Below are 24116 nucleotides of genomic sequence, written 5' to 3'. Positions count from 1 at the left end.
TCCCTGTGTACAAAACTATATATATTTTGTTCCGCTACCCTTCTTGTTCGAAGCTATTTTTTTTTTAGTTGTTGTAACTGATATCACAAAAAAATAATGCTATATATAAAGGCAGAGTTTGACCATAATTTGTTATGTGCTGTCAAGGTGACAATAATATACGTCTACAATTTAATGTTAAAGTAAATGTTGTTTTATGCATAGAAAAAAAAAACCTACTAAGGACTAAAATGTTATAATAAAGATAAACGTTTTAAATGAAAATTACATGAACACCCATATTCAGAACATGTGATGTTTCCTATTAGTTTATCAATACAAGCTTCTATTCTCACAGTGTCATGTAGTAATTTGCCAATAAATTGTTTTATCTGTCTGTTTGATGGGAACAGTATGTAGTTTTACAACAGATGAAAAAGAAAAAATAAGTAGGTCCTCTGGATGGGTTCTTATTCTTCTTTAGTGAAACATTTCGTCTCTCGTCCAAGAGACCTCTTCAGTCTGATGAGTTTCAGGTGAACTCAGCCTTATAAGCCCTGCCTCCACATGGTGGACAAACAGGTTACCGGTGGTCACATGCAAAAGAGGGCCATCGCTTAACACAGTGAGTGCAGGCGGGGCTCAACGTACCCTTGTTTTTCTTTTTTCCCTCTTTGTGTTGGTTATCGTTGGGGCCTGGCTGAAGAAGTCTCTTGGACGAGAGACGAAACGTTTCACTAAAGAAGGACCCATCCAGAGGACCTACTTATTTTTTCTTTTTTATTTTTCTACCTGGATTACTGAAATGCATCAGAGCGCTTTTACAACAGATGTTATTCTTAGATCTTGGCAAGTATAATTAAAATGTTTATCCTTCTGGTCACTTTCAGTTATTTTGGGTTCATTTTTAACAAAGTTGTCTCTAAGAACTGTCATTATGAAAGCACCACTCTTGATTTGACATGGATCTGCCATATTTTAAGCACAGCTTTGCGCAGTATTGTTGTTGAAAATAACCTGCATTTATTACATTTACACTTTAAGGACTGTCATATGAAAAGCTGCCCATCTAAAGATATTGTTAAAAAACACTACATATTTGATAGACTTATTACCTGGCAGTTTTTCTGAGGACATGGTTAGAAAYATTAGAGTTGTAAAGCAACTAAGTACAAATACTTTGTTACTGTACTTAAGTAGAAATTTTGGTTATCTGTACTTTTCTTGAATAATTATTTTTCAGTATACTTTTTACTTTTACTTATTACACTTTTACACAATTACCTGTACTTTCTACTCACTACATTTTTAAAAAGGTAAGAAGTAGAAAGTCGTTACTCCTATTTTATTCCTAGTTGTTATTACTTAAAAAATACTATCTTTAAATTGTGTCTCCTAGATGGAGCGAATTTAACTGTAGTTGGTTGAGAAGTATAAATATATACCATTCTGACACCGTATTAGCTTATGCACAACCCATCACAGCTGCGTGCCATTACAAAAAATATTTTTTGGAGAAGTCACCTCCCAATAAATGTCATTTTTGAAAATCTAACTTCTCAGTTTTACTCAGTACTTTTACTTTTAATACTTAAGTAGATTTTGTGTCAGAAATTTACTTTTGATACTTAAGTACAAAATATTTCCGATACTTTAAGACTTTTCCTCAAGTAATATTTTTAGCGAAGACTTTAACTTTTACCAAAGCATTTTTATGATAAGATACTTGTRCTTTTACTCAAGTATCACTTTGAGGTACTTTATACCAGAGGTTCCCAAACTTTTTATCTTCTGACCCACAAAATATCCATGGCAAAAACTTGTGACCCCAAATATTACTGGTCTGAGTACATGAACTTTGTTAATAACCCTAAAAACACAGGCTTTTTGACAATCTAAACAGCTTGTGCACAAATATAAATACATATTTATACTTATTTTGTGGTTTTGTAATAATTTTAGGGAAATATTACACCATCACTTATTTTATTACCCTTTAAATTGATTTCTGGAGATTATCCAAGGTGCTTCGTGACCCATAATTGGGTCCCAAGCCCAGCTTTGGGAACCAAAGTGCAGTGGTTCCCAAACTTTTYAGCTTTTGACCCACAAAACAACAGCAGCAGAGACCTGTGCCCACAACTATTTTTGGATGATAAACATTTGTATCAGGTCAACAAAACATGGGCATAGTAACAATATTTTTATACTACATTTATCCATTTTAAATATACTAACCTCACTCCTTTGTAACAACTAAGGCAAAAATGTAATTAATTCAGAAAATCCTGTCAGGACCCTACCTTGATGTTTCAGGACCCCACATTGGGTCCCGACCCCAACTTTGGGAACAGTGCTTTCATAATGACAGTTCTTAGAGACAACACTGGAAACAGTGAAGCGAAGGAGTAGACATTTTCCAGTCTGTAGTGCTTCAAACGACCACAAGAGGGAAGCAGACACCACTGAACAGATTGTGTTGGTTAGTTGTGTTCAGCAGAGAAAGTTAAAGTGAATAGTGTGGCCATAAAGACTTGCTTTCACAATTCGTCTGGGAAAGTAAAACAATACATCATGAAACACACAAAAAGATCCCAACATTAAAAAAAAAAAAAAAAAAAACACATTCAGTGTGGCAAGAGGACCACGATGTGAAGAGGCGTCTCATGCGTCAAGGCCAGACCTAAACTAGCCTACCCTACTGTAGCCCACTGCTGTGGGGATAAAAAAAAAAGAAGAGTCACAGACATCAGCAGGGTTTGCCCGGAGGAATAAACACAGTTAAAGTCCATGTGCAAGGCCACAATGACAAGGGCCGCAGGCTGGTACACTCCACACAAAGGACAATATTAGCCACTGCAGCCTGTTTCTTTGTGGAGTGGTTGCAGGTCAGCTTGGTAGAAAATGTACATTTGACAAAACACATGAAAGGGAAAAAAAGATAAATGTCACCCTGTCTTTATTCATTTAGTGAGGCAGTACTGCGGTGAGGACACAAAGAAACGTGTCTGCCACAGGCCATCACATTGGTTCTGAGGCTATTCTTGTGGCTTTGCCAGAGTGTGTATAAAAACACGTCTGCTGAAAGGCAGAATATAATGTGTGATGGAAAAGTGGTCAGCGTGAAGTAAATTCTTGTGCTCGTCTGTGCTGTGAAATTTGAACATGTGAATTCCTTTGCAGTATTAAATATTTTATAATCAAAAATAGCACAGAAAACATATGCTTTATTTGTGTTTTATTGAAAATTATTTTCTTTCATTATGGATAATTAAAAATGATCCCTATGGAATGATATTTGACATTTTTATTGGTTATTTTAAAATAAATATTTTTAACCAAAAAACAAAAAAAAAAAAAAAACCCTAACCCTAAACCAGGTTGGGCAAGGGACAAGAAATATAGGCTATGGGGTTACATTCATGTCCAGAAAGGTGATACTTTTATGCTGGAAGTCTGATAAAGCCCTACTTTTGAAAATATGGCTGAAAAAATTGGAAATGTGCTTCACTTGAAGAAAATTAGGTTCATCTTGTCTAAGCTAAGAAATAATGATGCCAATATACACTTAGTTTTGTCGTCCCCCCGAATATATGCTGTATACCACCTGTTATTTGTTTTGTTCACCTTCTATGGGCTTGTTTTCTTTAAAAAAATTATTCTGGAAGGCTGTTGCTGTATGTATTTATATTAAATATAAAGTATAATAAAAATACGTTTTAAAATAAGCTATCCTAATTTTCATTTTTTTTTTTTCGTAACACATGCTCCTTCAGCGTGATTCATATTCACAGGCTTGGCATTCAGACACAAACAGAAATTCAAAATAAAATAATTTAATTTCCTAGTTTGGCTATGTTTGTGAACTGACGTTATCTGCATGTATTACAACCACTTAAATATACTTACCACAAAAAGTCAGGAAATTTGTGTTGTGTTGTGAAAATTAACAGGCTTTCCAACGGTATAAGATTTATTGCCAAGAAGCATAGTTACAACTAAGAATTAATCTACCAAACACGTCCTTACGTTTTGTGCTAAGTTTATAATCAGACAACTATTTACACGATTTACAGATGTTTGAATACATGTTAAGACATTTACTATAACAAAAAAAATAAAATAAAATAAAAAGTTTGAGAAACAAATCAACAGCAGCATCAATCGAAAATTCAGAATCTCCCTCCAGTGGAAGGTTGTGTTTATTTCAGCTGAACGTTAACACACACACTGTATATTTATGCAGAATCAGACGCTTGTGCTCATAAATAATTGCGTCTTCGTATTTTTCAACAATCAATACAGCTCTTAAGGCTCCATCGGCTGCCTCTATTGTTCAATTTTTGATGACAACAATCAGAAGAACATCGTGTTGGGTGAAGATCAATACCCCACTCGGCTCCACGAGCACAATGAAGAGATTCGCCGGGGTGAAGATGCTTTCAAACTTAGATTATCAATATGGTTCACGCTCTTTGAGAAAACAAATGTTCCAGGAGCATTGGTTAATGGTGTTATTTTCTTCCAATATTGTCACACTGTGACCACCGACATCCCCTCAACGTGCGCACACTCCTTAACAAAGCACACACTTGCCCTGAAGCCTTGCGCGCTCGTGTCCTTCTTCTATTAACCAGGCTGCCTTTGAATCAATAGAAAACATAAAGAGGCTTAATCTTTTCAGGTGCTTGGTGCTGATTGCCTATTACACAATAATAACACACCTAGTGCCCCATGGAGCATGAGAGAGAAACTCGCTCACCTCATCCAAATACATTACACACAGCCTTGAACCAGTCGCACAGTAAATCTACAGGTTTACAGCTGAACAGATGCTGTCAGAGGTGCTGGGTCTTTATGAGGACTGTCAGCTCGTGAGCTCAGAGAAACTCCACCAGAATCAGTAAGATATTAGGGGATGAAGTTTATCACCTCCTGAAATAAAAAACTCTGCTTTGTAGACTATGCTCTGTAATCCTCTGGTATGTACTTTTAGGTTGTAGAAGTTTCATTAGACTCATCTTTGAGGTAAAGTAACAGCTGTTGTGGTCTTAAACTCTGCTGGGGGGAAAAACGTGGATCACTGGCCAAGGTTCTGGAGTTCAAAATAGAATAAACACAGGCTTCAACCTGTAAACTTTGAGAACGTTTAGAGACACACTTTTTTTAATCAAACATCAACAATTAGCTACAGTATTATAAATAGTCCGTGATGGGAAGTCTTTTCACATCTCCTTTTGTTTTTAAGTCATTAGATTTTCATAGTAATTTCTCCAGAAAGGCTTCACTGAAGTTTAAAGCTGTCAGTTGCTATATACACTTCTATAAACTGAGCCAGCAGGACAAGTGGAAGATCTGGGAGTWTGACAGGTCCAAGACTGGAACAAAGGCCAAGGACGGGCTGGACTGTGCCAAAGAGCTTCTCAAACTTTCTTCAAGTCCTGAAAGACAGACCAGATGGAGAAAAGGAGGGTGAAGAATTAGTGTCATGACATGAATTATTTGCTGTTGTTAAGATCTTCTTGTTAGTAGTATATACAGTACATATGTGTGTGTGTGTGTGTGTGTGTGTGTGTGTGTTGATAAGCCTGAGTGGTCTGTTGACTGACTGTTGTATTTGTTCAACTAATTGCTATGGGCAGGTTACAATATAAAAATGTTTGTCATAATCATGTTTTGTGATTATTTGACAGGAGTTTTACTTTTAAACTGTAAGTGTATTTAATTTAGTTATGTTAGTTATGATAGTTTAGTTATGATGTAAATAAAATAAAAATTAAACCAAGATTTAGATTAGAATAATTATCATTTTGATCTGTACATTGGTAATGTCTGACTGGGCCTCGTGCCACTTTATGTTCAATAAATTGGGCCCCGAGGTCAAAAAGGTTAAGAACCCCTGTTTCAGAGCCAACCGTATGTCCACAGCATGATGTCTGACTTAGCTGCACCGCCATGACCTTGCCTTTCACTAAAAAGTCTTTGTGCTTGAAAGCAAGTGAGATCAAGTTCTTATCTGTGTTCTTACACAATTTGTTGCTGATTAGGTCAAGAGGGTCGGAGATGGAGGTTTCCAAGCCAAAACAAGGTCACTTCTTGTTGTCAGGGGGCGGGGCTTCGATTATGTCATATGACCACATGGAATGGCCGGGCATGCAACATGGATGACTCATACCAAGTTTGGTGTATTTTAGCCTTTATGTGTGGAAGTTACAGCTGTCTGAAATTGTAACAAATGGACGGACCAACGGAGAGTATTTCTAAGTACCCCGCCTTGGAAAAAGGCGGATAATATGATTCAAGCCCCACAAGGGTTTTAAAGGAGGTGTATCCTGCTTTTAAATCCTTCTTTTTCACATTTAAATCATTCAGTTGGGATCTATAAAAAGAAGAACTGCAATGGTTTGGTCTCAATTCCTCCGTATTGTAACTCCACAAGCCCCCATTTTACACCTTTTCTGAGGTGTGTCTCAGATCAACTCGTTTTGAGGCTGTCTCTTTAAATCCAAACTTTCTACCCCACCCTGCTCCAGCTTCCAGAGTGGTCTCTTGTAATTTGAGAAGCCAGTTTACACTATATAGCGGTGCAGAAAAAGTTTTATTTACAAATTAATTAAAAGATGTCAACAACAGAAGACTGGCCCACCCAGCTTTACATGTTGGAGCCAGAGTCTGAGCCAGAGCCAGAGGAGAAAGAAGGTGACTATATTGTAGTTGATAAGTCCAGACCTTATTTGGCAGCTCTGTCTGAAATAATTTGCTGTCATAGTTAAGAAAACGTCAAACAAAATAGAGAAAACTGAACGGGTTGAAAAATATCACCCAAAAAGAATAAAAAGATATCTACGCAACACCAGGAGAAACAAAATCCAACTTTTCTGCACTCCTAGAGCCACCAAGCACACATCAAATTTCATTTAACTGCTAAAAAAGTGGATTTCACATGATATGTTACCTTTAATGTTGTGGCTGTTTGGGGGTAGTGTCTTTGATGGCATACCTTCAACAATCTGATGAACCAGCGTGTGGCTGCACTTGTAGAACACCCGTGCACACTGTGGCACCAGCTGAGTGTTCATCATCTTCATGGCCTTCACGAATATGGAGCCAACTTCCTCTCTGATACATTTCACATCACTTGCCTCCAGCTTGTCACCAAGAACATCCAAAGAAAGCGACAGAGACCCACTACAGCCATCAGCAGACAGTTCAGTGTGGCACTCAATAGATCCATGCCCCACATGTGTAGTTATTTGATAGGATGTTCTTTGGGAGGGATCATCTTCAACTGCAGTTACATGAAGCTCAACAGCAGCATCCTTGGGTAAGGCAGGTACCACTACGATCAACAATGGCACTGGTTTGACTTCAGATTCCCAGAAGTTCTGCAATGAAACAAATTGCATTCAAATTAACCACATGGGAAATTATATACTATACATTCCTTAAAACACTACAATCAATCAAATGTAYGGCCCTCCCGCTGTGGTGCGTGCATGTGGTCTCTGAACACAAACACTAACCCATCAACATTATTGTAAAGCCCATCAGAAAAATGCAACCATGCAGCACTAAGACGGGCTTTTTACATGACAGGCTGACAGCATTTCAAATAATGCGAGACTGTGAAATGACCCTTGGTAATGACAGAGTACAAACAATTCAGAATGATCCCCAGTGTTTGCCACCGCAGTAAATAAAACACACAGAAGAATTAAATTTGAGTTGCATTTGCCAACATGACAGATTCTATCCAAGACGACTTTGCCTTTTCGAGGAGAATCACAACATGTTCATCAAACACATTTAAAGTCTCAATTTCATTTCTACAGGCAAAATAGTGGTCTTTCTTCTTTGGACTGAGGGCCATTAACAGAAACAAAATGTCCAAGAGCACTGCTACAATGTGGTCCCCCTAATAATGCTTGGTGGTGGCTTCATCTGCTAATGGGAGAGAAATGAGTGTTTTGTGTAACTGTCATTTCAGTCAGAGTCGATAGGGCAGAAAACACTTAACCCCCTTTTCAATTTGCTGGATCAATTTTCATCCACTTACACCCCACTTCTTAAGTGCAAAATAATAACAGGTTACTTGCATTTTATTTTGATATTCACTCACAAAAGAAAACAACATAATAATTGACAAGACCAAATGGCGGCCTCTTTGGCCTCTTTGTCCCTTCAAAAGACGGACCCGTCATGACCCAATCTGCCACATTCACTGAAGTAGCACTTACCTTCAGATTCAACTTAAGCAAACACTTGTGGGGGAAAAAAAAACGTGAAGAGGTTAGGTTAAGATTTCTGAACTGTGCTGATTTTGAAGGGAGCTTGTTTGCAGTGATCAACAATAACAATCAACGAGGGCAACAACAAAAGCCATGTCAGCACAGACCTCGCCACATGTCAGACAAAGTGACAGCACATATACGTGTCCAGAGCTTTGATAAATGTTAGATTAGCACTTCTGGCACAGGCTAGGTATTCTCCTGGAGGGAAGTGCTCCAGCGCTTGTCAATAGTGATTGAACATGGAACAGAAAGSAAAGTAGGGAGAAAAGTGACAGGACAGAGAGTTCTTGCTCAGCCAGGCTTAAAGGCCACCCTGCAGGCCTTGAGTGCCTGGGTAGTATACCCAACCAGCAGTCTGCAAGAGGATTTGAGGACTTCATTGCAGTGCATAAGCCTCTGGCAGGATTTCATTGCCACAGCACAGTTGCTGACTTTTTATAAGAGCTGTCGGATAAGGTTACATCAGTCCACATTTGTTTCCTTTTTAACGCACCTACTACAACTCAACATTAGGTGGGAAGATTGCTCAGCAGTTCTGTGCTGCTAAATGTACTACATTTAATGTGCTTCTGTATGCAAACATGGAATAATGGTCACAGCTCTATTACTGGGCGCCGTTGCTGGCAGAGCGGAGCGAGAGAGAACACTTTCACTCCTCCCTGATCAGACATCACTAATTAAATTAATCCGATAAAGAACAGAGTTTGATATATGACGGAGCTGAGTGCTGGAGTGGCAAGTCAGGGGGGCCGGCAGGTGGCAGAATGAGTGTGTGTGTGTTCCTCACCAGCCACTTAACTCAATCCATCTCATTACTTCATGCCACTTCAGTTCCAGGGCATGCACCATTCCCCCTGTGCTTTTTCACTCTGTAGGTAGCAGGTAAGAGCACATGCAGTTTGAATTTGCTGTGCTCAGCTCTCTAACACTGATGGGGTGTGACCTGCTCCTTCTTATGTTTGTTTTCCTTTTTCTCCATTCCCCTCCCCTCCTTTAACTTGCGCTCATGTGCCTGGAGCGTGTGGTGGGTTGGAGGGCCGATAGGCATGAAAGCCGAACGGTAAACACGGTAATAAGGAAGTGGTGTAAAGGAGGGGAACAGCAGGGAGCTGATGGGGCTGCACAGCTTAGCCAGTTCCCCTACATTTCCTGCCCAGCAGGACGCCTTCAGCGTGTGGTTCTTATGTCTCAGCACTTACTGTAGTGCTGTCAGTCTGCTATAATATCCCTTCGTTTTCACCCCTTTATTCGCTCTTTTCCCAAGATTCCACTGTGAGGTTTGCCAGATTGTTTGTGCAAATGAAACTCACTGCGACGTCAATAGGGAGAAGAAAAGTTTATAATGATGTGGTCACTTTAAAATCACAGCAGTAGGTACACTTAAAAAGTTCCTAAAAAGTTTTGCTGTGCTGTTGAGAAAAGACTTTAGCACAAACTGTTAATAAAGCTATTGTTCACAACTTTTTTTTTCCAGTAACATGATTTAGCATTAATTAATATTTGCTTTACATTCAATATGTTTCATGTTTCATCACAAAGGGATGTCTGTTTAACATTTCCTGACTTATCACATCACCATCTCCTCAGTCGTCAAACCTTTTGCACACATTATTGTATGCACACAGACAAACAAGCTCTTTGTGGTTTAATGCAGCGTAAATACAATTTCACACGTGTAGCGACTCCAGTATGCTCCCAATTAACCCTGCAAGCTTCTTCATCCACCTGACTGGAAAAATTATTAACTCGTAACAGCTACGGGGCCCTATGGCTTCACAGGCATACTCTGCATTTTGATCCATAAACACACACACATCGACGCATGCGCACGCACGCACGTGCACACACTCACATATGTATACAGTATGTGTGTACAGTATGTATACAAGACTTTTGCTTAAGATTTTGATATAAGCAACCTGGAACCAGGAGCCAGCTCTGTTCATCTGCTTACATAAGATTTCATGAACCATTCATTTATTACTATTAACCCATATGTAACAAGTCAAATCCCATTGAGATCACAGATCTCTTTTTTAAGAAAGGCCTGGATCTGAAGGCTACGGAGCTCGCGAGGTGACATGGGGAGATTTTTTTTTCTTTTGCGTTCCCATGCAATAGTATTGCGTTCCCTCGCAATACTTTTGCTTTACCTCGCAAAATTGTTTTGCGTTCCCACGCAAAAGRTTGTTTTGTATATGAACTGAATTAAATCAGACTTTTATTTTGAAATATCCTGTTACCAAAACATGATGTCACCACAAGTTCGTGAAATTGACGTTGATGTACTGTGTGAAAATACCGGCATATGACATACTTCCATGCGTGGCTGTGTGAGATATATTCATTCTGAAGCTGAATTAAAGCAGTAGGCTAACTCGCTAATGGTGAACATGTGAGTTTGTTAATAAACCGSCAGGCACAATAGTGATAAACTACTTTTGCGAGGGTATGCAAAAGGTATTGCGAGGTAACGCAATACTGTTCCGTGGGAACACAAAAGAAAAAAAATCTCCCATGTTCCCTCACGGGCTCCGTAGAAGGCAGCCTAAACATGGATGTTATTTTTTTTTTGACTGTGGGGGATATTAGAGTACCTGGAGAAAACCCATAAACATGATAACATTTCATCTCCATACAGAAAGACTCCAGGTCTAATCCAGGACTTGAAACCAGGACATTCTTGCTGTTAGACAGCGCTAACCACTAACCCACAGTGATGCCCAAAATTTATCATTTAATTTCTCAGACAATATTTTTTCTTGTAATTTTGATATTTGAATTCCTTTATACTGTATATTTTTGACTTCATTAAATTATGTTAGGTTTTTCAATATCTACCTTAAAATATACATTTCAACTAAAGACTCAGTCTTATAACGCTACACCTATTTCCACTCTGTTTATGTGAGATGATCAAAAACCAAGGTTTGATAAGAATTAAAATGTATTTATTTAATAGTTAAATTTAAAAAAAGGTTGTGTTTTTTATTTTTCTCAAACTTTTGGATATAAGTTTTCTGAAGTTTATGCCAAACTGTTGGAAACTAAACATTTCATGCAATGCAAAATGCCCTTTAAGTGAAAAAGAGCTAAAGCCAAAACAAAGTGAGTGGTTAGAATGGTGACTGGCATCTACAATATAGAATCTCTCTGGCAGGTAAGATCTTGAATTCTCAATTAAAGACACATCTTAAAACGTTGCCTCTTGGTAAACATTACAGGTTAGATAAATATTTTAAACTGTTTTGACAGGTTGTAAGAAAGCACAACAGATGGACAATGTTATCCATCTTCTGCCACCTCTGGCATGAACCAAGTTTTACTTGCCAAAGCTTTGCCTGTAGTTAGCCTGTCTAACAGAGTGACACAGGCTGTACGCTAAATTTGCATTGCACCGACATGGCTTTTAATACTTTTAACCCATTGTGATTTTCATTAAAGCAAATGAGTCAAATACTGTAAAATATCAAAAAAAAAAAAAAAAAAAAAAAAAAAAAAAAAAAAAAAAAAAAAAAAAAAAAAAAAAAAAAAACCACCAGCATTTATTGGAGAGTTGTGATGCATATATGTTTTAGAATTCAGATATTTCCATCAAAAGTGTTAAAGCTGTTTAAAATTTAAATATGATTAGAATTTTTCAYTTAGTTCTGCTTTATAAAGTGCTGCAAAGTGACATAAAGTTGACATTTTCGCCCGAGTCTTTCAAACTGTTCAGATCTATACCAAGCCACATGTTGGAGGTGGGCTCCTGCCGCTCTCCCCGAGGCCCTATTCCCATGGTTAGGCAGATTACTGTGGGAGGAGAAGGGCTGCCAAGGGAGACTGGAGCCCCTATTAGATGTTCGGAGCAAGGGTTGTAAGCCAGCGCGGCAGAATGGAGCAAAGGGTGGAGGGTGGTGGCAGGGAAGAGGATCGAGGAGGGGGATAAGCTGCTCTGAGAGTTGAACACCGCTCTAAAATGGTGTGTGGGGGCAAAGGATTAGGGAGGCTCTGAGGAAGACATCTGCTTCTGTGCCAAGCTCTGCATTATCAAAGACGCCAGCGTTTCCCACATCATCAACTTTTCATGAGCACACTCACTGGTAAATATCAGTAGCAGTGGCTTGGGTCTCATGGGGGCAGAGAGGGGCTTGAAACATCCACATATATTTTTTTTAACTATAAAACACAAAGTTTAATAGGCATCTCTGAAAAACAAGAATCTCATGGCTAGTTTCCCCTTCTTTTATTTAATAATTGATGCATGTATTCAGTTGTTTTTTTTTTAAATCCATTAAAAATGTGCTCATCCTATTAGTATTATCAATATTTCCTCTGCATCTATGATAAAACAAGTCATTCATTTTCTATGTAACTACACTTTTATATTTCATAAAACAAAATTCTACTCCAAAGTGTCTGACCTTCTCTTCCCCTGTAGACTTCAGCATGCTGTCCCAGACAGTTCTGATCATAGCAATGTCTTGGCGTCTTGTAGTGTAGCAGTGGGCCTGGACSACATGCGCCAGAGTCAAGTTGTTGATCACAGCTTCCAGAACCTTCTTCACATGGCTGAAAGACATTCGGGTTTGAGTGTAGGTACCAGCCTTTACTAAATGCATGGTGCAGGGGACCAAAGCAATTTGACCAGCACAGAACACCACCTCACCTACCTGGAACAAGAAAAAAGGCAACAAAAACATCAGAAATGATACAGTAAAAACAAGTTTAGATTTAGTCAACATTTGCAACTTGATAAAGTTGTGCTTATAACAAAAAAAATCATAAGAATGCTACAAAAAAAGGCTACATAGAGGGGCTGTTAAGAATCACATCTCTTGAAAATATCTTTACACTTTACAAAATGATCAGTGGTAGAGATCAAAGCAATGTAGTGACCACCTGTTACTACTCAAGCCAAGCCACCGGTCCAGCTAAACTGTTCAACAGAAGACCGGAATAGGCTGATTTTCTGATTGACTCTGWAGATCGGCATTAAACAATTTTGGTTTATCTCCAGTAGGTTTAAAGACAAAACAGTAAGTTTTTTTAGTGCCAGCTGCCACCTAAACTGGTTGTATGTCCAGCTTACTGAGTTAACTATATTTRGAAATCAAAGGACAAATGTAAAAATAAGACTGATTTACTAGTTTAACTGTTCAAATGATCAAGCTGCGATTCGTTATGTGTGGAGTTAGAATAAAATAAGATAAGGTGTAAAGGTATTTTTATTTTCTTTCTAAATAAACTGGTGCAGTTTTTAACAAAATGAAGTCTTAAAGAATTGAAAACATCTGTCTGGTGAACCTTTATGGTTTAAGGTTTTCAAAAATATAAAGTAATAAACTTGGTTCAGAAACTAAAATCTGACTTGCAAACAAGGTATCATACAGTAATTATTTGTTATGGTTTATTAGTTTATATATATACACACACACGCACGCACGCACACAGGCACACACACACAGTGAATGATGCTGAACAAAAGACTTGGAAACTGTGTTAGTCAATAAAAAAGTTAGCTTTCAAAGACAATTCAGATAATATCTTATTTATGAAAGAGTGAACTACGCAAGTATTATGTGTTAAGTAAAACAAAAATTCTATGTAAAATGTTTCGAATTAGAAAACTGAGTGAAGTCATTCAACAACAAAAAAAGCTTTGTTTAAAAAAAAGTACATCATTTAACAATGTGCTTTAATCAAATCAACAATAACTATAAGCCTATATTTGATTAGCGGTACATTAATTAACAAGTTCCAGCTCCCAATTGTCATCTTCTTATCGCCAACAGCCCATGTTTCACACGTCTAATGCAAACACATATTTTGTTAGATGCTTGCCAATATTTCTCAGTGGCACCAATGTTATTCATAAGCATAATTAGCCGTGTGATAATAAGCTCAATTCTCTGTTAAATACCTGTGTTAGAGTTAAGCTCTTTGAATAATAAAACCTAAAAAAAATCTATCTGCTTAATGCAGACAGACAAGTCAGCATGAGGGATGGCATTTAGGAGGTCAGGCCTTTAGAGACCTGGTAGATCAGCAGTGTTTGAGGTTGGACGGGATTAGCTCTGGACACTAAGTAATAGTCAATGCAAACGGGTGCCCAAGAAATGCTATAAATTTCAGAAATCTACACAACATGCAGATCTTTGGAGACAACCAACTGATAACATCAACAAGATAGTTCACCGATGAGCAAAGACACAGCCAACAATATTGTGTTTCAAATGAAATTAGCGTGGTGTGTGTGTACAAAAGGTTAATACTACCCAAACTTCACTTCCTATTCTGCTTATTTCATAATATATATTTTGTTTTACCTGTTCAGATCAGTGTCACCCAAGTTCTTGCAGATGTTAGTGGGTTACAAGATGTCTCCATGTTTTAAATGTGTAAAACTGGGTCTTTTACCAGACGCCAACAAAACAAGATGTTAGCCACACAACTGTTTAGCTAGAGGGCAGACACTGTCATTGCTATTTCCATAATTGAATGGGTTAGCCATGATCCCCAGCTCCTGGGTTCACTTGTCAGCTTTGATGAAGCTTTAGCTTCCATCCTTGCTGCTGCAAATTACTGGGATAGTGTATGAGACAAGAGATGGAGGGAAGACAAGTCAGAGAGGAGCAGGCGAGTAAAAGAGAGGAGAGGAGGGAGATAAGGCCCACACTGCTTTCAACCATTTGGATCAATCACCGGATCATTTACCTGAAAGCAGGATCTGCCCGGGAGCCTGCATTACTGTGACTGCCTAACATAAAAGCCAGATTCCCCACACATCAACAACAAATTGTCAATTGGCATTCCATTTACGAGCCATCAAATGCCATCATACCCACTCCAACAGAGAAGAGGTCCATCAGGTTGGACGTGGGGCTACAATCTTTTAACAAGCTCCTCCACATAAAAAAGTGCTGGCTGCATTCAGAATTCATCAAGACCAAATACCATTTGTCAATTTGAATATCAAAAGGTGCAAGCACGGAGCCCCTTGACTGTTAAAGGCATTTTCCCATAGCGTCTACCAAGCAGGTGTGTGATGATCAATTATTAAGCATCCCACTCTGGTTACTCTTAGTGGGAGGTGGAGGATCTAGGGTTTTATAGTTTCTGTGTTGATCATGGTTGGGGGTGGGGGGGGGGGGACAGTAAAGAAGAGAGAGCGAATACTATTTACATAAAATTAACAGTTCAAAAGAATGAGTTCACACACCAATCAAACTTGTTAATTGACTGTCAATGGTGTGTCCCTGAACATACAACACAACTACATTATTCATCTGAGGCCCTGACAGGAAAGACAGTCCAATTTGCATGGCCGTTCTAAACGTGATCAACAACCACAATGCCACATGCATTTTTAATAGGCCAGAGATGGGAACCTTTAATATTCATAAGGGTCAAATAATTGCATATGACATTAAACTTTCTTTAACAAGGTAAGTATTTTTCAAATGGTAGTCTTAGCAGTCTAAATGGTCCAGAGAGAAAAGGGATAATGTGCTGTCTTTTAGTGGGCAAAGCAAAACTAATGCAACATATTTCTGTTGGTTTATTTTTATAATTCAACTGAGTAAAATATTGACATCAGTCTTTTTTTTTATGTGTCATTGTAGATTCCAGAATAAAATACAATTAATCTATGAAAAGCAAAAAATAAAAAAAGCAGTAGTTCATATCTTTGGAAGTGGGTTCTGCGGAGTAGTTATGGTCAGTTATTATCTCACCTGTTGAAGACACCTCTCTGTACAAACTCATTATAGAAAATTACAGTTAAATTCTGACTGGTCAAATGAGCTAATGGCTAATTTGAGCAGAGCCAATCTAAAAGAATTCACAACACTTCGCATGAACACTACTTTTTATAAACCTTTACAGCGGATAAGATTTATAGAATATACACTTGCAGTGCATTCTGAAGCACTGTCAACAAGAATAGTATATTATCATTGCTAGAATAACTGAAGGCAATGATAAGATTTACAAAATACTGTTTGCATTAAGTGCTATAAAATGTTTGAAATGAGAGTTGTTTTAAAATGGCAGACATTCACTTTGGCCTTTCTTTGACTAGTTGTTAGCTCGTACATCTGGTCAGAATTTAATCTTTATCTTTCCAAACTGAGACTGCTAAAAAAACTTAAAGAAACTAAATAATCCCTTTGAGCCTCCCCACAAAGCTAGTAATAAAATTTTTTATTTAAAGCAAATGTTAGAACATTTCTGAAGACTTAACGCCCAACAAATTTCCAGTTAGCTTAGCAGCAAGGAACAAAACAATGTATTTTATTGATTTTGTTAAAATATGTAACTGAGATGTGTTTTTGCTTTGGACTTCATCTACTTTTAGCCTGTTTAAATGCTATATTTTTTCTCTAATGAACCTAGGGACAAGTCCAAAGATTCCCAACCTCAAAGGAATGTTTTTTTTTCTGTCTTTGAGGTGTAGACAGTAACATAAGTAAATGTAGTCAGAGAACATAGCAGTGTCTCATTTCAAATTGGTGTGTCTGAGGTGTTTCTAATTGCAWTTTTTGTCAAAGAGCTTCCAGAGAAGACCAGACGGTGCTAGACTATATTCATATTAGTGTTGGAACCCTCTGGGTCCCCCATCACACTGAGAACGTCTCAGGGTGTCATTAGCAGAGTTTTAGATTGGTGTAGATGAACCGGGCCGGCCTGGATAAAATGACCTGGTATTGACGAACAGTCAGGTTAGTCTGCCTCGTTCCAAGGACAGAGAGAGGTGGAAAACAGCTCCAGAGTCCCTATCAGATATGCTAATGGTCACATTTCTCCCCATTGAGACCTCATACATAATTTAAACAGAAAAATGATAACACAAAATGTGCAAAACAGCTTAGATTTATATATCATAACTTTTCTTTCATGCCAGGAGCCATGCAACTGAAGGGAGGGGCAGTGTGGTGTTGCTTAAAAATATATGTTATATTTCAGTTTAATTAAGTGTTACTTGAGAGTTGTTTAAATAGTTATGAGGAAATCATCTATGTTGCACTGGTTAGAAAAAAAGCCATTAATTGTGAGTATTGAAAATGTAATAATGTAAAAAAAAGAACATCACCAGTTCAAATTGAACTTGATTTGAGCTATAAAACTATTTTGATGTAATGTTAATAAATTTTGTTATTTTTAATGAGCAAAATTTCAAGATTTCTCTTTTCTCTTCAATGCATTTCTTCTGTTCTTAAATATCTCTGAGATGAAAAACACCTCAAAATGCAAAAATCAAAAACTGAGACAAGGGTTTTGTATTYATTTAAGTGCATATATTACCGGTACTTCCTTTTGGCAGGGATTTGAAATACGACAACTGTTTAATCCTTGTGTGGTGGATGGCAGTTTGTCAGGGATGTGTGCTGCGATTTCATCTTGAACTGGCTTCAAGTCTGTGGATTTCTCTAAGAATTAGGGAATCCAAAGCAGATCACATTTGGGAGAAGTAAATGATAAGAAATGGGCTCATGTTGTGCCGCACCCTGAGGAAATCCTGCCTCTTCTGACACCTCATTTCTACAAATGCAAACCTTTCAGCAGAGCCACGACCTTTCTTGCTCCCACAGAACCTTTCGCTTTGTTATTCTTGATTTAAGGATTCATCAAAAATAGGGAAAGATATTAGTTTTTTTATTTCCTCCTTGTTTTGTTTCCTTGGCGCTCCAGTTTGAGCCTAACCCCTGTATGCCCCTCTGTCACAAAACATTAGTGTTCCTTAAACGGTGACATAAATAACCATTTGAAGTGCACAAGGAAGAGAGACAAATAAGGAATTTCTCAATGTATTCTACCGAGTTTAAGGTTGCACATGAATTCAGAATACAATCCATTAGCATACATTAAAAATTACAATTCCTATACTGATAAAAAGAGAGAAAAACTCAAATTACACAACTATAATGAGCCATTGTTGAAGCAATGTATGGTCAGTCTGAGGGACAGTACCCCCCACCCCCTGTCCTCCCCTCCCATCACTTTTCAAAGCTAGTGTATATTTTTCTTTTCCTTTTCTTCTAGCTGTCCTCAACATGTCCACTCTTTAGACGTTGAACTATGTGGAGCTGTAACACCGCAGTGTCAGCTCTGGTCAGCTTTATGCTGGTCAGGATCTGCCACTCAGTCCGATACACAAGGTCAGAGGCCTGAAATCTGAACGCTCAGGGAGATGGATCGGAAAAGGCACAAATAAACAAACAAAAAAAAACATCTTCTCATTTAATCCCAAAAATATAATAAGACATAGCTAGTTTTAATTTAACCTGTTTTTGTGTGTTGTTGTATATGGGTATAGTTGCTACAATAATTTTAAAAATATGTTTAAATAAATCATAACAAATACCCAAGGCTGATGTAATGAAATTGTCTTCTGCATTGTAGTACAGTGCCACACCAGAGCCGGGCTGTGAACGAAGAGTGATGGAGGGGCATGGTTTTTCATTGGGTTAGGCGAAATGCCCCGCTGCCTTCAACTGTCCCGACCTCACATTTTTTTGACAAATTGGTTGTGAGGCTTTTACGACTGATGCACATATCGCAAAAATCATTTCTGCCAAGCTTCCTCTATGACCTGCCCGTAGGACATGACAAACCCCTCCATGCATCACTCTATCAAGCCGAATCTTTCCAGGACAATGCAAATTATGACAAATTCCATCATCCTGCATTATGCGCTTTCCTGCTAATCTCCCTAATTCGAGAGAATCGGGGAGGGTCTCGCTGTTTCAGCTGAGGGGCATGTTGTCTGACTGAATGATGCTGAAACTGCAACCCTCATCTCCCCCATTCTGTCTCCCTTCCCAGCTGTGACCATCTCGTCTCTTCTGTCTTTTTCTGTTTTGCCTGTTTTTTATGAGGCTCTCTCAAAGTCCAGCTGGTAAGAAAAGGCACCAACAACTTAACCTGGATACAAATAAACACATAAACAAAAGTGCAAGTGTCAATGCTGGTGAAGCTGTATCATTTTGAATGTAATTTATGCAGGATAGCACTACAGACTGAAAAAAATCTATTCTGCGTGAGACATTATGGATATTTGTAGCATATTAGCAATATTTAGCTACTGCTTTAATGAGATGAGACAGTTATGCTCACAACTAGAAGAGACTGATAGAGGCATACATTTCTGCCTTATTGATGCTCTATGCTTATAATAGACAAAATAAGGTTTCAGTCTTCACAAATAAAATATACAAAAAGAGATGATGGCAAAATGACAGAAATATGGAACAAAAAATATAGGTAAGGAACCAACATTCAATGCCTYTTCTTCTCAACAGATGGCAGTATGGTTACATTAAAAAAAAACACACTGAACATCAGAAGGACTTCAAYGCACTGGTAAAACCACAAACCGTCAGACGAGACGGTGTTGAGAGTCTACTTGGATTTTACTTTTTCTCTTTATCATTTTCAACATATTTACATAATTAACCCTTAACTTTCAACAAGGGAAAGCAAGGATATATGCAAAGAAAATTTACATTAAAACTTTAAAGATTTAACTAACAATTTCATGAAGTCACAGTGTTAGCATTATTATTATTATTATTATTATTATTATTATTATTATTATTATTATAGAAAACCTCAGCATGATTAAAGAGTATTTAAATGTAAATAAAATAATAAAATAAAAATATGAAACAAAGATTAAAATTCATTTTTATAGTTTTGGTAAATATATTTAACAAAAAAACTTTTATTATAGTGAATTTATAAGTGTTCTCAATTCCACATAAAAAATACAGCAACTATTAATTAGGTCAAGGCACTGCATCTAATTCAATAAATTTTGACATGCAGTAAATATTATATTGCTCATATCCTATGACTGAATTCTTAACATCTCTTTATTACACTGCCCTCACTGGTGGGACTAGGAATTTTCTGCATTATGAACCTTTATTGATAATAATTTTATATTTCAATTCAACATGCTGACATACCAAAGACAACAAAAACACGTGGCAGTAGATTTTCATCTCCACAAGATTCCTCTGCAACAAAGCATGTTTTAATAATAACAGCATCTGAAACCTGAATGACCCAAGTTAAAACTTAATTCTCTGAAGAATTGTTTCATGTGAAATTTATGGCGAAGCAGGAGGCTGAAAATCAATGAGAAATCAACACTAACCCTCTCCTGAGTCATTTGTAGTGCAGCTAGAAAATAAAGCTTAGTAAATAAAGACAAGACAGAAAATGTATTGTTTTGTTCTATGTGGAGGTAGTCATTTCTACCCAGTTGTTGAAGGTTTTTTTGATATAACTTGTAGAATCACAGAGGCATAATTACAAAAGTCATTTAACTGCATTAAAGCAATAACTCAGAGACACTGAGTGAAGTAAGCTTATAAATATGGGCTGATTATAGTTGTACACTTTTATTATATAAATAATATCTATCCAAGTTTCTCTTAATCACAATTATATTAAACAAAACATTCTAATAACCACTTTGTATTTGATTGCTTAAATTATTCCAATTCAGAATTATAAAATGGATAAAAGATGATTAGAAATACTGAACAAATACTGAACAGCAGAAAGAATATCTACATATCAGCATTCTGCAATGTAAGGTTGCTGTAATATTTTGTCTAAATTTGCCACATAAAATTTTGCAACAAAACAAACCAAAAAAAAATACGTCTTCTGGATCCTTCCTATTTGTGTGTTTATGTGTGTGTATGCAGGCCCTGTCAGCTATGCCCTCTCGTCACGGCAGGGGGAAGAAACACACCCGGGCAGCTCTGAATATAGTGGCTAGTTACCATAGTAATGGGATGGTCATACATCTCTCCTCTCTCAGACAGTGATGGGAGTGGACAGGACACGCCGCTATGCTTTTTATCTATGCATCTGGTATTCAGTTATTTCATCCTGCAAATAAAACAGCCACCTCTCCTTTCACTGGATTCTAATATCGGGGTGAAACGAGAAGTAAATAGTGGGATATGGGGTAATAATTCACACTTGGGACTACAAATAATTGATGTGTTTTGACTGAGTGTTTGTGATTGTAATTGTAATAGCGCGAGTGTCTCGGCAGATGTCTGCAGTGGTGGAATCTTTACATGATGCTTTTCAGATGCTTTCTTGATGTCTCTGAACCGTTCACCCTCCCACTGCTCATCAGCGATGACACAGTGAGAAGCAAACAAGAACTCTCTCATATATACACACATACACACTAATGTAGTACGCGGTTCTCTTAAATTAAAAATCAGCGTCTACCATTTATCAAATGTAATTATATTCAAACAGTATATAGATTACAATAATGTTTTGGTACACTCCCCCAAATAGATGCAAAACATTGTGCCCTTTAATGTAGTTATTTGTGAATTTGCCAAGCTTCTTGAGGGACATCTGGACCTGCGAAGAGGAGTAAACTTCAGCCTACATTTACATACAATGTCCAAATACTATGATGTGTATCTCTGCATATTTGTTTTTGCCTTGCGTGTGAAAAAAAGAGGGACGATAGCTACCCTGTCCCAACTTCCTATGGCTTGTTGACATGAACCAAGGCAGTCAGGCACCAATAATACATGAAGAGCTGTTCAAAGACAATTAGGATCAGTTGTCATTGGCGTGGGCCCATTATTGAGTGGGAGTGTGGCAGGGGCCAAGGCAGAGGCACAGCAAAGGCAAAGGCGACCGCCTGAGAGCCGATGCACTCTGACAGATCCAGTCCTTCCCCTGTCCTCGCCTGGTACAAGCCGATACCAGCCTGTGCCCATGTAGAGCTGCAGCAGCAGCAGCACAGGATACTGTAGCAAAACACGCCAATGTCTCATGGAAATGATGACCGCCAAGGCGGGTCAGCCTCCACGCCGTCACAGCGGGTAAGCAAGGGAAGACAGGGGCCTGGGAGGACAGTGCTGGAAGCAACGTAATTACCCTTGCTGCTGTCTACCACTTCCCATAAAACTGCCCCCTCATCAGATTAAAAAGGTGGTGTGATCTGACCTCTCGCATATATGTGTCTGCATTTAGAGACACAAGCGCCCATCCCCCAGCCAGCAGCTCAGCACTGTCCCAAGATGAAGCAAAGACCACGTGTCAAAACAAATATATTTCTCGGAATGTGGGGATGTATAAAAAATGAAGGGGGAAAAGTCCTGCTCTCGCTGTGGCATTCTGGCATAAAAGATAACGTATCATAGAGATAATGTGTAGTTTGCATGTGCTTGTCATTTGAATACCTTATACATTTCATTTAGTCATGAGAGTATTACAGTGACTTACCCATGACTCATTTTAACGATCACAACAACTCACCTTGTCGCACAGAGCCTACCACAAAGAGCACACAGGCGTATGTGTGTGTCCACATGCGTCCCTGCGAGACTTGGCCTCGGGGCTAACAGCAGACACGTCTCTGCGGTCAGGTCTTACTGAGTTTGATCAGCACGTTTCCTATTTGTCCGATTCAAGTGAAGGCAGTTGACCCTGGTGTTTGGGAACAAGCCTACAGAGGTGATATGCAGAGATAGGAACTGAATCGATGCTCTCTGCGGAAAGGCTTTGAGGTGAGGCTCGACTGTCAGTCAAAACGCTCGCCGACTCTCTCCCCAGACAAAAGGTTCAACTCGCTGCACACAACTCAGGCATTCAGGCAAAGAAACAACGAGCCTATTCTGCTTGCACCTACAGTAATATGAAAAGGAAAACAAATCCGTGTTAACATCCTCTGCTGCAAATAGGAGCAAGTAACTACACGTGCTGATGAATACCACAGCTCTGAGGAGCCTTCAATCGCATAACTTCTCAAACCGCGAAGCCTTCAAGACCTCATTTTTCATCAACTCAATTACTCGACAACTGTTCTCCTCCTGAACCCACACCGTCCTCCCTGCCTCGTCTCCCCTCCTCCCTAGTTGGAAGTGATCATTTGTTCTTTTATTAAACTTGATAACATCCCTTGCATTGTCTGAGCGTGCATGCTGGAGAGCCGCCCCTACTGTTCTAGCCTCCAGCGTTTCATATTATTGGTGCATTATTTCACGCATGCCCTCCTGTTTTATCAAGCGCTTTTGAAGTAATGTTAATAGACTAGAAAATTGAGACATTTATGAAGTATGGGYCATGTTTATGAAAAAATCCATAACGCATGACAAGGGAGAGGTGAGATAAAAGCAGGGTTTTAATAGATTATGGCAAACAGGGGAGAGGCATCAGATGCTGACAGGCACCTCCTAAGAGACGCCTCATATTTTATGGGATTAATTTTGTTGTATTAGAAATGAAGTTAAACGTCCTAATTAATCTGTTCGTGCTGCATGGATACCTCCCYGAATGCAGATGCATGCACACACACTGTTCTTTAGCTAATTACTCTTCCGTGATAATTGAGGTAAATGTAGTCTCTAGATGTGAGCTGAGGAAGTTTGAAGATGTAAGGGTGGGAAGGTTGTTTGATGAGATGGTGGTGGAGGGAAGTGTTGCTTGTTTTTTTCCCTTTGGTTGTTGTGGTTGCACACTGGGTTTTTGCAGCAATGAAACATTCTGAGTGAAACTAAACCTTAAAGGGAAGCAATAACTTTAATTTCTATATATTGCATTTTCTGTGTTCAGGTTTCTAACTAAAAATAGTCAAATTCTCTTAAAATGTATTAATATTTGAGATAAAAAAACGATAATTTGAAGCAAGTATCGACTCTCCTGCAACCTTCAAATCACAACTTATAACTCATCTGTTCACATTTGCCTTCTCACTTTAATTTTTTAGTCATTTAGTTTATAGTTATAGTTATAGTTATAGTTTCAGTGTATTTATTGTAATTTTGTATAGATTAATTTAGTAGTGTCCTTGGGTGTCTTGAAAGGCAC

The 24116-nt window shown here is 38.2% G+C and overlaps 1 protein-coding gene across 1 annotated transcript in view; it reads right to left on the bottom strand.

Moving 5' to 3' along the window:
• Positions 1-4150: 4150 nt before the first annotated feature.
• The window catches only part of dph6 (diphthamine biosynthesis 6), a gene marked incomplete at its 5' end in the record, with an annotated part of 59779 nt that continues 39813 nt past the window's right edge, over positions 4151-24116 (bottom strand). Inside the window, 3 exon segments of the mRNA XM_014009720.1 lie at positions 4151-5420; positions 6980-7364; positions 12677-12925. Coding sequence (XP_013865174.1) covers positions 5302-5420; positions 6980-7364; positions 12677-12925 — 753 coding nt within the window.

The sequence above is a fragment of the Austrofundulus limnaeus genome, unplaced genomic scaffold, assembly GCF_001266775.1.
Source record: "Austrofundulus limnaeus strain Quisiro unplaced genomic scaffold, Austrofundulus_limnaeus-1.0 Scaffold61, whole genome shotgun sequence".
NCBI classification, from domain to species: domain Eukaryota; kingdom Metazoa; phylum Chordata; class Actinopteri; order Cyprinodontiformes; family Rivulidae; genus Austrofundulus; species Austrofundulus limnaeus.
Note: the sequence above shows the minus strand (reverse complement) of the source record. Positions and strands in the feature narration are given on the sequence as shown.